This window comes from Panthera onca, chromosome A2, assembly GCF_046562875.1.
Source record: "Panthera onca isolate mPanOnc1 chromosome A2, mPanOnc1 haplotype 2, whole genome shotgun sequence".
NCBI classification, from domain to species: domain Eukaryota; kingdom Metazoa; phylum Chordata; class Mammalia; order Carnivora; family Felidae; genus Panthera; species Panthera onca.
Genome location: NC_138340.1, coordinates 19,559,515 through 19,573,769, shown reverse-complemented (window position 1 = coordinate 19,573,769; position 14,255 = coordinate 19,559,515). Strand labels below are relative to the sequence as shown.

Below are 14,255 nucleotides of genomic sequence, written 5' to 3'. Positions count from 1 at the left end.
TGGCAGAAAAGGGTTTAGGGGCGAGGTACCTGGGTGTCTCAGTCAGTTGTGTCTGACTTCGACTCAGGTCATGATCTCACAGTCTGTGAGTTGAAGCCCCGTGTTGGGCTCTGTGCTGACAGCTCAGATCCTGGAGCCTGCTTCAGATTCTGTCTCCCTCTCTCTCTGCCCCTCCCCCTCTTGTGCTCGTGCGCTCTCTCTCTCTCTCAAAAATAAACAAACATTGGGACACCTGGGCGGTTCAGTCAGTTAAGCATCCGACTTTGGCTCAGGTCATGATCTCACAGTTCATGGGTTTGAGCCCCATGTCAGGGGGCTGTCATGTCAGCTGTGCTGACAGCTCAGAGCCTGAAGCCTGCTTCGGATTCTGTGTCTCCCTCTCCCTCTGCCCCTCCCTGATCATTCTGTCTCTCTCTGTCTCTCAAAAATAAATAAACATTAAGAAAAACATTTTTAAATAAACATTAAAAAAACTTTAAAAATTAAAAAGGCTTTACGAGTTTAGGGGTACATTTCAATAGGGCAGCTAGATGGGCCCCCATGGAGAAACCTAAGGGCAGTTAGGACAAGCACCCAACTGTGAGACAAAGCCTGTTTCCTCAACTGTCAGCAAACAGGATGGAATTGCTTTCCGAGTACATCAGTCAAGGACTCCTACACCCCCTGTCCATGCTTAGGGTTGGCTGAAGGAGGCTGGAAGGGCAGTAGGCACATCCCTCAAGATCTCAGGGGTCTGAAGAGCCTGGACTCTACCATCAGCTCCATAACACATGCTGGGGCGGGGGTGGGGGGTACTCATCTCTTGCTTTGGCCCCAGGAAGGAGGGAGGAGATAGGGCAGGTGAGCCTGGCTTTCCGGGGCAGAGCCACTGATTGTTGTGGCCTGGACCTCAGGGCATTCAAGTCCTAGTGCAGAGAGGAGGTGCTGAGGGAAATCTAGGCGGCCAGACTACCAGCCTCTTGGGGGCTCCATCTCCAGAGAGCAGGTAGACGTCAAGAGCCCAAGAGTGAAATCCCTGCCTTCCCTCCTTTCCAAACTGCCATGTCTCTGCCTGCTTTGTCTTGGTGTCAAGCACCAGACAGACGCATAAGGGTACAGGCCCTCCCTGTGTCTCCCCACATGTCTGCTCTCTGGAGCAAGCGGTGAAAACACAATGCCCCGTCAAAGGTGCATCCCGCGGACTCCTCAGAACCATCCTATGAGATAAAGCACAGGGTCCCATTTATCAGGTATGAAAGCCAAGGCTGAGGGAGGTGAAGTCATCTGGCCAAGGTCACATCCTGATGAGGGGCAGATGCCAAGATGTGAACTCAGGGTGGTGTGGCTCCAACATCAGAGCTCAATGTCCAAGGCCCAATCAAGCCAGTGCTGTATGTGGTCTCCACAGGGGCCTCTGGCCACCCCTCTAGCTGCAGGCTTGAGGCCCGGCCCGCCAGTCCACTTGGCCTGCATCTCTTTATCAGAGGAGTCAAGCCTCATGGTTTTCTAGGAAGGTTGTCTCCAAAGGTTGCTCCTGCTTCTGTGACCCCAGCTGCCGACACTGTAATTCCCATCATTATGGTCTCTTGGGGTGACATATCCACATGCTTGCCAAGACCTTTCCTCGGTGATAGGTCCAAGGCCAGGAGAGTGAAACCATCAGGGAAGCCAGTACTGGCTGAGGTGTGGCCCAGGCTGTGGAACAATGGGGCAGGTTGCCTTGAGATGCTGCTGAAGACAGCAGGAGCTGAAGGGCACAGGCAGAAGAGATGGGCGATACTGGTAAGGACCTATGTGGGCAAAGGTTGGAGAACACAAGGGGGCTCAGAAAGCCAGGAACCTCTCTCTGGCTGTGCCCTACAGCACCCTCCCAGGTTCCTTCCAGGCAGCCATGATGGGGAGTCCCTGATCCTCCTCAAACGAAGTCAGGAGGAGCTTGGAGTCCATGTGGCTGGCATTGGGCAAGGAGCAGGTCACAGGAGCCTTAGGAGCTGCAGTGTGGCCCCTGCTAAGGCAGATGTGACCCTCAGCACAGTAGGGGAAGGAGTGGGTCACTCAAGCCAGGTATGAGCCCAGCAATACAGACTCCCCAAAGGCAGGGACCTAACTTCCCATCTCCACTTGGCTACTTCCCACCACGGGATGTCAGGCAGGCCACATCTTCTCTTGGGGAGTCCCTGCTGAAGGAGTGAGGATTCAGATGCCAGCTCACACCCCACCAGGCTGACTGAGGCTAAAATGAGGCTGCCACCTTACACTGGCCTTGGAGCCAGAAGAGCCAGCTTCTTGCAGGGAAAGGAGGTGCCCGAGGTCCCAGTGCAAGACACAGCCCTGGAGCCCAGCATCCTGGCTTTAGCAGAGAATACTGACCACCAGACCATACTGCCTCTGGCCACCATACCACCAGGTCAGGCCCTTGAAAGTGCCAGTGGGATGAGCCAGTCTGGTCTGGCATGTTCCTCAGGACCCACTCTGATGCAGATTCACACCAGCACCTGCCAACTGGGAGGCTTCCTGTCGATGTGGACAGAAGGGCTGGGCTTTCGGGCCTCCTGGTGGCCACAAGTCTGCACAGACCAGAGCTCGGGTGGAGGTCACAACCAGCTACCTGCGCTGTCTGGGTTTCTCACTCTCCCCAGCTCCAACCAGGGACAGATGGGTTACCTGAAACTGCAAGGTCAACTTGGAAGGAATGTTTTAGCCAAAAGCTATGAGAATAAAAAGTAAACATAAACGCTGCTTACTCCTTACTGGCTCAAGCCTTCAGTGAAATAAATGAGGATAGGTGACCCCAGAACTGTGCACCAAAGACCCTCAGCCCAATCCCCTCCAGGAAGCAGGCAGTCAGCTCTGAGCTGAAGTTCAGATGATACTCCTGTGCTCAGAGCCTAGACCCAGTCAGGGTGTGTGGGAGTGTACCTAGGGCAGTTGAGGGCTAGGTCGAACCCTAGGAGTGAGTTGATTAGTCCCAAGCCCCTGGCATCCAAGGCCAAAAGGAGCACCCATGTGCCTTTCTCCACACTGCACTCTCACACTCCCACCAGATGGGAGACTGATGGCTAGTCCTGCTGGAGCAGGAGGAAGCTCTTACTCCCAGCACTGCCTGGGGACAAGGGGACAGGGGACCCACAAATCACAGTAACAAAACATTAGACGACTATTTGTTGGTCTCTTGACACTTTATTGGCCATATCTCCCAACATCCCCAAGGCAATTCCACTCACAGAGACACTGAGCAACCTACCCTTGGCCACACTGGTGTGATGGGAAGCCAGAATGGGAACCTAGGTCTGCTCAGCTCTGAGCCAAACTATGGATGTCCTTGTTCTTTGCCACCCCAAGAAGGACATCCCCACCCTTGCTTCTATCCCCAAGTCTCCCAGAAATGTGGAGCTTGGGGAATCACAGAGCCATGGGAAATGTCATAAGCATCTGGGTTCTAGAAAGTGCCATCACCTCCCTCCAAGTAGCATTCCAGGAAGAAGGATCAGCCAGGCACTCTGGTAGGCTGGGGCCCTGGTCAGGCTTCCATAAGGCAGCCACACTGTGGCCCAGACCTCCGGATATGCAGGAACCTGGGCCTAAGGAGACAGGGACAAGAGGCCAATTATTGCCTGAATCCCAGGGGATGAGCAGAGTGTGGGAACAGCATACTCTCCCCACAGCCAGAGCTGTGGATGGCCTGAGTGGAAGAACCAGTGTGGCTATGACTATGGAGGTAGGGGTGGGGTAGGTAGAGCTCACCTCCCACAGAAATCCTTGCGCACAGCCACGAGATCAAGGGACAGGTCAGGCCGGCTCTGAAGCCAGCTGCCAACAAGCTCTGGATGTCTTGGATCCACTTCTAAGAAGATGCTCCTACATGGAGGAGAAATGGGTCAGCTCAACCAGGCAGGACTAGGACCTGCACTTCTGGGTTACCTGGACCGGGAGGCGTGGGGGCAGAATGACTGTCAGGGCAGGCCTAGTACACACTGGGACAGATCCAGGAGACCTGCCCTATCCATACCCAGAGTCCTTCAGAAGCCAAGGTGCCAGGGCCAAGATGTGGGTAATGATGTCCATGCCCTCCTCCCCACCATCCAGGGCTACTGGGTCTTCATAGCTGAAGGGAAAACAGTGGAAGGTGAGAGTCTGGGACAGGGGGTATCTTAAACTGAGCAGGGCCCTCCACAAAGGGGCCCCATGGAACTTACACTCTGGGCTGACAGGAAAATCTGAGGACACAGAGGGAGGAGACCCCAACAGCAGCTCTGATGCCCCTACCTCCTATAGGCAGCAGCCCACCAGGCAGTGCTGGGAGTCCTTAGCGAATCCCACTGACTGATATCGAGGCAAGGCTGTTCCTATGCTTAGTCTGCGGGGGGGGGGGGGGGGGGGGGGGGGCGGGGCTTGGAACTAGCTAGACCATTCCTGAGAGCCTGGAAAGGGGGAGCCAGCACCTTGACCCACATTACCGCTGCCTCGTCCAAGGGATCCTGGGCTACCCCTAGTTCTCAGCCCTTGTTTGAGAACAGGATGACTCACAGTAAAGCCTGGAGTAGGGTCTTAGTCCCAGCCTTCTTGCTAAGCCCCTACATGACCTTGGACCAGGCACCTTCCCTCTCCGGGCCTCATTCTTCTGTAAAATGATGTACCCATTTGAGCACCTTCTATGTATTCTATACAATGTCTAATGTCATTCATTGTTAAGTCCTCCTCATGGCCCTACAAAGGTCTATCACTCCCCTTTCAAAGGCAGGAAATGAGGCTCAGAGAAGTTCAGTGGTCTTAAGTGGGAAGGCAGAAGCTAAACCGAGTAGGTCTGTGGGCTCTTAAGTGAACCTCTCTTTCAACATCACTGTCCCTTTCAGTCCCCTCTCCCTCCTTGGCCCTCCCAATGGTGTAGTTCCCCCAGGGCAGACACATCCCCCAAGGCCTTCTCAGGCCTGGCTCTCTCCTATCATACCCTGTACCTGCGGATCTCAGGGGCCAGCTGCTCCATGTCTTGGTGGAAGATGTAGGGAGGGTTGCTGACGACCAGGTCCATGGGGCCCCAGGGCAGGAGGTGTGACCAGCTCCCCTCTATGGTCAAAGGGAACACACAGCAGAGACTAGGTGGCAGCTCTACCTGCCACCATGTCCCTTGGGTAGTCTCCCTCCCCAAGCCACACCATGGGCCTATCTCTGGATCTGATAACCCAGACCTGCAAATTAGTGCCCAGGGTCCCCGGCCAGCAGCCTGGCCAGGAGCATGTATACTCTGAGATGGCAACTTTTCACATGGAATATCCTTGCCCTCTCTCCCTCCTCTCAAATCTCAGCTCAAGTGCCACCTTTAGGAAGACCTCTCTGCTTGGTCAATGCAAGAGCCTCTGTTCTCTGTAACCCTACTGGCCCTGCCATATGCTGCCCCATAGCCAACATGGACTCAGTGTGTGGAGGGCATGCCTGGCTTTAGTCAGTCAATTCCTGGCAACTCTGCTTGTCCGTTCCATCCAGGTGCCAGGTGCCACACCAGGTGTATCACTCTATGGAGGGTGCATATGAGGCTCAAAGATCTTATGGATATGTAATGAAGCCAGAACTGCAGCCAGAACCCAAGAACACTCTGCAAAGGTGTGGCTGAGCTGTGCTGTGCCTGGGCCAGGCAGGAGCAGCGTGGGTAGGCACTAAAGTATTAAAGTATTCTGGTCCTAAAGCTTTTCTCCTGAGCTTCTGCTCATCTCTTGACAACAAGCAAGCAAGCCCTAGTTAATCTCACTAGTTACAGGGGTTCAGAAAATAACAAAGACCCTGTGGCTGGTCCCTGCATGGGTCAAATCAGCCCAGGAGGCAGCAGGGATTTGCAGGATTGGTCTAAGATACTGTGTGTGTGTGTGTGTGTGTGTGTGTGTGTGTGTGTGTGTGTGTGTGTGTGTGTGTGTGTGTGTTGGGGAAGCCCTCCATCCATCTCTCCACCATTCAGCACCTGTGCTGAGGATCCCCACCCCAAGGAAGATGGGTAGGGAAGATACCTAAAGTCACATCCAGGGGAACGATCTGAATTCTGTCCAGCAACCGAAGCCTGAAGAGATGGGAAGTGAGGGTGAGCACAGGGGAGGCTCCTACTTGTGGCTACCAGGACTGTGAGAATAAACTCTTCTTGGACTGGCAGTTATCTGGTGCCCACTGTCCTTCATAACCCTGTGGGACCCATGCCAGGCAACACCCCCCCCCCCCACCTCCCCTTTCTTAGGAGTAGAAAACAGACATCAGTGAGTTTAATACCTGAACAGGGATTGAGACCAGGTCCCAAAGTCAGACTTCCCCAACCCTGACCTTCTGTCTCCCCAGCCCGCCTACCTCTGAGCATTCTCCTGGGTCAGGCAGATGGCAGCTTCTCCTTTATCCACAGCAATGACTCGGCTCTGCCCCAAGAATAAATGATGGGTATGTAGGGGGCAGGGTGCCTGGAGAGGCCAGGGCTGGGGACCAGAGCTCTCCTCCAACCCCTACCAGAGAGGAGGGAAATACCCAACAGCCATTCCCCTCTCTGTAGCCAGGGTCTGGCCAGAGAAAAGGGGAAAAGAGTTAGAGGCTATGACCATGATAGGCTGAGGGCAGCCCTGTCTTCCCATATCTGGCCACCTCCTCTCAAGTGCTTCTAGCAGAAATGGGTGGGGAAAGGATCTGTGGGACAGTGAGTGGTAATCCCAGTCTACTCAGGGTGGGGCACAGGGACGCAGAGGGGGCTCACCTGGGGAAGCTGAGTCAGCAGGCTGAGGGAGATGGCTCCCGATCCGCAGCCCACTTCCAGGATGAGGGGGCCACCTTGGGCTCCCATTGGACAGGAACTCTGGGTCACTTCTTTCAGCACCCATTCAACCAGCTCCTGTGAGGCAAAGGGGTCTGGATCAGAGTTAGTGACAACCCAGCCCTCCAGGGGGTACTGGCACAGAGGCCCAAGCATGGTTAGAGGGGTCAATGTAGGGGGGTGTCTAAAGCTAGACTGAACTTTATGTCAGGCCATGGGCAGGTCACTCTGCCTCTCTAGGCCTCAGATTCCCCACCTGTGAAACTGAGTGGATGATAACCCACCTCATCAGGATGCTGGGGACATTAAACAGAAACACATTCGTGAGACATGGGTCCCATTCCTGGTACATGTTAAGTGTTCAATAAACCTCAGCTAGGCCTTTTATAGACAGCCTCTGTTTTGTGCACATGGCAATGCTAGAACCATGCCTGATGTTCCTCGACCACTTCCTCTTTGACTGGCCCTGATTCCAGAACTTTCCCTCCATTAATCTGTTGGATCCTCACAAATGGTCCATGAGGAAGCTAAGGCCCAGGGGTCAAGGCCCCTCCTGGAGCCTAGTTCACAGCTCATGATGGCCAATTATCAGGGGCCAGAGTGGCCCCAGCTTCTTCATAGAGCTGAACTTAGAAGTCTCCCAGGGAGGGACAGGGAATTGCCTCCATGGAGGTGGGGCATAGTAGGGAGAACACAGTCCCACCTAAGCCCCATATCTGAAGAGGGCTGTGGCATGCATACACAAGGCATGGGAATAAGTGGGCATAGTGTGGTGGGAGGTGCCTGATTGCACCTGCCTTGGGGGCCTGGGGACACTTATAGACACTGTCACTTTGGAAACAACAGGCTTTCAAGTCTTGTCCACCCATCTGCTACCTGCAGGGACTGTGCATGAAAACCAATACAGGGTGGAGGTGAGAGTGGAGGGCTGCTGCTGCCCAGTAGCCAACTGTTTCTAATGAGCAGTGGAGTGAGGGCCCAAGCAGCCAGGCATGGAACTGGGAAAGGGCAGTGTGCTTCCTTCTCAAAGACAACCCTTAGGAGAATTTCCCTACTTGGGACTCCTGGAATCCTAGGCAGGGCTGGCTCAGGAATGGGCAAAGGGGTCTGCAAGTGGGTGCTCCCTTCATCTACAAACAGGTCCACCTCTCCAGAAAGGCTTCCTCACCCCCACCGCCCCACCAGGCTCTCTCTACCATGGCTCCTCACCATGAGTCTAAAGTCCAGGATGCAGTTTGCCTTTCCTACCAGACTGAAGGCTCCATGATGGGAAGACCAGGAATCTAACCCATCACAGTGTGTCCCACAGGCAAAGCCTGACCCTCAGAGGGGCCTCCTGGCCACTTTCCAAGTGCTGGGCAAGCTCTCAGTGGTCGTGGGAAGCTACCCTCTAAGTCTCAGACTCCCCTAGGTCCTCCCAAACTCCCAATATCAACAGTCAAGCTCAACAGCTCCAGATCACTCAGACCCATTTGCCATATAAGCTCCTCAGTCCTGAGTCCCAAAAGGCATTTTATCCTTCCAGGCCCCCCAATCCCAGGAGCAAAGCTCACCTGTGCCCAGGGTAGCAAGTTCAAGGCAGGTAGGACTTGGCCTATGGGTTCAACCCTTCCTGTTTCCCTCACTTGCTCCCACTAGTCCTGTACCAGGCACTACTGGAGATTGCAGGGGTGCTTGCAGCAACCTGGGCCCATAGCACTGGGACTACCATAGCGCGAGAAGTCTAGAGCTGTGGTGGAGAGATTGCGGGCTCAGCACTGAAGCCACATACTGAGCATCTGGTAGGACAGCTGAGGCTTGTCAGGGGTGTGAACTTCTCTTGGTTTCCCGGCCACAGACAGACCTACTCTGGTTGGAGAATGACCCCTTGGACAGCCACACTGGCCAGCCACCTCAGAGAGACACCCCTGACCTCAGAGAGACATACAACATATATGAACGGCCATCCCAGGGAGTGCATGAAGCTGAGTGTCCCCTGGACCCTCTATTACACTCCAGACCACTTGAGGATCAACTTGGCTATGGGACAATTATAGGGGTAGAGACCACCTGCAAGAAGTCCACAAACTTTCCTCCTCACCAAGTGAAGAGCCTCCAGCCTCCATCAGCCTGAAATTGGTGGCTCGTTAGAGGAGGCTGAAAGCTGAGCTGGCCTCAGACTCAGGGCACCTCTTCTAGGTGAGTAAGGGAAGAATCCAAAACCATGATGGGGTGGGGATAGAAGGGAATGTGGGGAACAGACAGCTTCCGTCAAGAAGTCAGCCCAAGGCCTCAGCAGGACCTGACTGCTGTGAGTACCCTCCATTCGGATGTTCTGAGACAGCAGCCCCATGAAGGTGGCACTGCCTCTTTCAAGCTAATCACAGATAAGGCACTGAGCCTCCCATACCCCGCAGAGCCTCATCTTGCCCAATTGGATACGAATGGCTCACACTCTCAGCCTTGGGTTTCCCACTGTACACACCGCCAGCCTGGGGACTGAGCCACCTTCCCACCCACAGGGAAAGCCCAACTCATCGAGCCACATGCCACCTACAGCTTCACATTTCTGACTTCTGCCCCCATCATCAGAAACTGTCCTCCAGTGATAGAAAGATCACAGGCACCATGAACTGTTCCCTGCACCCATTCTCCCTACTCCCTGCCACAGGCCACGTCCTCTCAAGTTCTTGGTAAAGCACCCCCAATGTGGCTTCACATTGGGGCAAACCTGGCAAGTTCTCAGAAATGTCTGCACAGTGAGGTGAGGACCTGACCTCCCAACCACAGCCTCCCCCTCCGTTCTCCCCCCCCCTGCTCCTTGCAACAGAGCTGTTCTCTGGCCCAGACCCACACAGGAATGGGGGGCCCACATGTGAGCCAGAAGTCCACATTCCACATTCAGAACCCTGGAGCACATGGCTGGTGTCAGATCAGCTCTGAGGGGACTGAAAGGTCATCATGGTAGCTTCCCTCCCATGTCCTGACCCTTGGCAGTCTCAGGAGACAGTAAGTGAGCTCCCAGCCAGAGGTCACATGCTTGGGAAAGACACAGGGTAGCCTCCCAAAAACCTACAGGTGGCAGACCACCACTTCCTGCTCTGGATCTCCGCATTCCATCCCAGCTCATCCAATCCCAGATGGGACAGCCCTATGGGAGATGTGGGGCCCTGACCCAGAGTCAGAAAGTCCGAGTGCTGCCCCCACGCTCCTTCCCCTGGCAGCCCTGTGACTTTAGGTGGTTCTCAGATCCCCTACTGTCCCTCCCAGTGCTGGGCTGTAAAGTGAGGACCTGGCCTCTGAACCACATGATGTGGAAGTGAATGGGGTCAGAAGGTTTCTTGGCCAGGGGAGAGAGTCTAGGAAAATGAGGTGGGACTCTGGGTACCTGTCTGGGCAGGTGAATGAGGTATGATCTTTCCTAGGAATGTTTGTATGCCTGGGTACCTTTTGAGAAACACTCCTTCTCAGAGCCTGGTGCCCTCCAGCTTGCCCATCAGCCCCCACACAGCCCCATCCACCTGCTCTGTTCTCTCTGGCTCCCTATAAGGTCAAGGGGAAGCCCAAGAAGGGCTACAGAAAGCATCTCTCCCACAGTAAGGGTGCCTTACCAACAGACAGTATCTAGGGCCACCCAATCCCTAGTCCTAGTAATATGAGGGACACGGGTGATTACCTGACCAGACAGTGGATCTAAGAGAACCACCAAGTCACAGATTCCCTGGCCCAATCCTTTCATCATCTGGGCCCAGAGGGGTCAATGACTTTCCTGAGGTCACATAGCTGTACCAGGCCTCCAGGTGTCCAGCTGGAGCCCTATCCACTCCACCCACACCTCCTGAGATAGGAGGAAGGCACTTTCCCCCCATGGATTGGATAGGCCATGTCTGGGAGCTAGGACATTGGTCTGGGATGTGAGGACACTCAAGGAGGCCAGAAGGAGACCTCTACACTCTTGGCCCCACCTACCAAGCCTTCCAGGAGACACCAGTATGGAAAAGGAAGGCTTCTGAGGACAATAATCACAGGGCCCCAGCGCCCCCTGGAGGAAATCTGGAGCAAGACAGGTACCCTAAACCCCACCCTCATCCCCATCCTGCCCTGTCCTGGTGCCACACCTACCTCAGTTTCCGGGCGAGGGATGAACACTGGGGGGGCCATCTTCAGACTGAGCCCTTGAAAGTCCCACTCCCCGAGGATGTACTGCAAAGGCATCCTGCAGAGGAGGCAGCTGGGTGACATCAGTGCTAGAGCCTGGACCAATAGGACCATGACTGATTTGAGAGAACTTGTGGGATACCAAAAGTGTCAGGGTCGTCCTCCTTGCCCCAGGACTCTGAGCCAAGGCCTTCCCTCCCTCCCTTCTCCCTTTCTACTTGCCTGACTCCCCTCTCATCAATCCTTCAGACCAACACCTTCCTAGTCCTTGGATACTTTCCTCCTCCCTGACCACAAACTAGTTGGGCTGGAGGAAATCAGACATCTGTTCCCCACACAGAGCCCTCAGGTCTGGCGCATGGATGCTCACCTTTGCAATCGGCAGCTACTCAGCTTCTGCACGTGCTGTAGCTGCCAAGGACTCAGGGGATGGGTCCGAAGTACTGGTCTCAGGCTCTGAAACTGCCCCACAGAGAATGTGAGTGGCTGCCTCCCCTGATCCAAGGGCCTGACCCAGGTTTAGATGGACAATGTTTGTGGGCCCAACACTGACCACCTTGGTCATCCCTGGATCCCTACTGCCTGGCACACACTGTAAACGTTAGCTGGATGAATGAATAAGTATCCATCTAAGACATGCCTTCAGAAAAACCCCATCACTCTTAGCTTAGCATTCTCAGTGGGGCAGAAAAGCCTGGATGTTCTTCCCTAAGGTTCTCCCTCCCCCATTTTCTGCCCTCTTAACAACACTGCACTTAACTGTTTTGGCTCCAAGGACATGAGCCACGATGTACTCACTGGATGCCTGGGCCTCAGGGATGCCCCTCTTCTCAAAGACTGCAGTCCAGTGGCTGACCACCTCTGTGGCACTCAACAACCCAGCCAGGGGCAGATAGGGTTGCCATGAGCTGAAGGCCCAGCCCCTGGTGTCTCCCTTCCTTCCCAAGCCAGACAGGAGGGCCCGGAGCATTCGGTCCCCAAGCTCCATGTCTCAGGGAAAGGCTCTCCTGAGTGCTCCCAGGTCCCTAAGTCTTCCAAGTGATGTCAGCTGCTGAAGATGGGTCACTGGCTCCAACCAGGTAGAGATGGTCACAGGCTCTGGCTCCTCAAGGTGGCTCTGCTCCAGATGTGACTGCCAACCTGCAAGAGAGAAGAACCAGGAGAGCAGCTGAGTCTTGTGTGACCCACTCTTCCCTGACCTGCTGCCTGAGAGAGGGCACGCTCTTGCTCTGCTACCTCCTTAACTCCATTTTAGACCCTCACCCACTTATTTGATTCTTCTTGTCTTGGCCAATTATGTTTTCATCATGTTTTTAGCTGAAGTGGGCTGAACCCAGAGCTCAGTCCCTGGTGATGGGTCGGGGCTCAGGCTTGAGGGCTGAACAGATCTGTATCATCTAGTGTGTGCGACTTGGGAAAGTCATTATTTCTGAGTTCCAGTGTCCTCCATAAAACGAGGAGAATAATATCAACTCCACGTGAGCAGTGCAGCAGACAATGAAAGTTGGCCTGAGAGTCAGCTCAACACATGGGAGGGACTCAATGTTACATGCTCTTAACTAATATTGCAAGAAGAGAGGAGATTGCCTTTGCTTGGGAGCTTTGCTTTTGACATTTTGCATGTACTTGACTGATTTGTATGCTAAAATTCTCCCCCTGCCCCGTTTAACCCATAATCCTAAACATCAGCATAAATCCCCAGCCAAAAAGAAATTGACGATTATTTGTTAACTTTATACGTAAGTTATCACAAACAAGATTTAACAGAAGATTTAAAATTAGTGGTCCCCTTTCCCGTCGCACGGACTAAGGTCCAAACTCGCATACTGAGCACCTGCTAAGTGTCACACCTTCAGAGACCAGCTGGGAGGGAACGCGACTTGCCTAAAATCACCTCGCTAGCACTGTCCCAGGCAGGACACAAACCCACGTCCTCCGGTCTCCAGAGCAGCTCGGTCCACCTGAGCGTTGCCCGAGGAGGAGCCAAGGCCTGAAGTCCGGGACGCAGCTTCCCTCTCAGCTCTGCAAAGCATCGTTAATGACCCAGGCAAGGTCGCCTCTCCCCAAGCCTGTTTCCTCATCTATATAACGCGGAGTGGGGGTCTCGAGAGTGCTGCAGTCCAGGGGCACCCGTCTCGGTTCCCATTTCTAGCACATACCGGCCTGAAGAATTACCGCGCCCGCCCGCCCGGATGCAGAAACTGCCGGGGCAAGGCCCCCGGATATGCAAGACCCAACGTGAGCACCCTCGGACGCCCTGCTTCCGGGGTCGGTGCTTCTGAGAAAGGACTCGGGCGGACCCAGTTGCCCAGCTCCAGAGTTCCTAGTGCTACTGGGTTCCACCCGGGAAGCCGCTGCGGGCTGTTGAGGAGGCTGTGAAAGCCACGCGGGGTGCACCGGTAGTCCACCCGCGCCAGGGTGCGTGGATGTGTGGGAGGTTGCGCCCTAGGAGCCAGGTCTCCCCATTCTTCCTGAAGGTCACGGAGGGGACATGGCCCCAGCCCGCGGGGACTACTACGAGCTGGCATTTGGGTACCCAGCCGCGGTGGTGCGTGGTCAGCCCCAACGGGGCTGTAAGCAGCCAGCCCAAGGTTTGAGAATTGGAGTGCGATGTCCAGGGGCGTGGTCTAGCGTAGCCTCTGCACAGGCCTAGCAGCACTTGGATGGATTCCAGTGTTGGGGACGGTAGCAATCTAAGGGCGGGACCCAGTGTTCAAGACCTGGCCGAGAGTGGTCCGAGCCGCGCTGGGGGCCAGGGGTCACCAGACCCCAGGGCCGCTTCTGACCCTCTTGTTCCCAGGTTTTAGGGTTTGGATGCTGGAGACCTGGGTTCGAACTCTGGCTGTTGCCAGCTCACTCGGCCTCAGTTGCTCCTTCTATAAAACTCACGGCAGTGTCCCACAAAAGTGTGACCTGCTGACACCCTCCTACCACCAGGATCTATTGTTAACTAGATCACTGTTAACTACTATTAAACATGCAGTTTCCTGGGCTCGGTCCAAGACCCTTAATCCTCGTAAACTCCCTTGAAAACCCGAAGATTAGAAGGTATCCGAGGGTCCCTCCCCTGAGATGATCGCGCTGTGGATGGAGGCTATTGTGAGGAATATATGTAGGATTGTGTCAGGCTGCCCAATAATAATACCAATCCAATAATAATAATACGATCCTGCTCCCAACTTCTCTGAACTAAGCACCCCATTTCTAGCCTGGGGTGGGCGTTTACCCAAGAGGCCTCTCAGTAGAGCCCATCTGAGCAGGAAGCGAGCCCCAGGGAGGGGAAGCATCTTGCTCTAGGTCACAAAGCCACAGAGGGGCGAGCCAGAGTTCAATGGAGGTCCAAGGACTCCCAGTCCAGTGCTCT

At 54.7% G+C, this 14,255-nt stretch overlaps 1 protein-coding gene across 4 annotated transcripts; it reads right to left on the bottom strand.

Annotated features, from left to right (window-relative positions):
- Nucleotides 1-3,118: 3,118 nt before the first annotated feature.
- On the bottom strand, nucleotides 3,119-13,129 carry HEMK1 (HemK methyltransferase 1, mitochondrial release factors N(5)-glutamine). 4 transcript variants are annotated; one of them, XM_060631120.3, is made up of 11 exons: nucleotides 13,051-13,129; nucleotides 11,652-12,031; nucleotides 11,262-11,353; nucleotides 10,856-10,949; nucleotides 6,698-6,832; nucleotides 6,304-6,368; nucleotides 5,976-6,025; nucleotides 4,935-5,043; nucleotides 3,989-4,084; nucleotides 3,724-3,837; nucleotides 3,121-3,560 (listed from the first exon to the last, which is right to left on the bottom strand). In XM_060631120.3, the coding sequence occupies exons 2-11, from the start codon at nucleotides 11,877-11,879 to the stop codon at nucleotides 3,500-3,502; spliced, it is 1,044 nt and encodes a 347-aa protein (XP_060487103.3). In that variant the 5' UTR covers nucleotides 11,880-12,031; nucleotides 13,051-13,129; the 3' UTR covers nucleotides 3,121-3,499. The 4 variants fall into 4 exon arrangements, with proteins under 4 accessions (XP_060487104.3, XP_060487103.3, XP_060487106.1 ...); XM_060631121.3 differs by lacking the exon at nucleotides 3,989-4,084 and having other exon boundaries at nucleotides 3,119-3,560; XM_060631123.3 differs by lacking the exon at nucleotides 13,051-13,129 and having other exon boundaries at nucleotides 10,856-10,987; nucleotides 11,690-11,800.
- Between the last annotated feature and the right edge of the window lie 1,126 nt (nucleotides 13,130-14,255).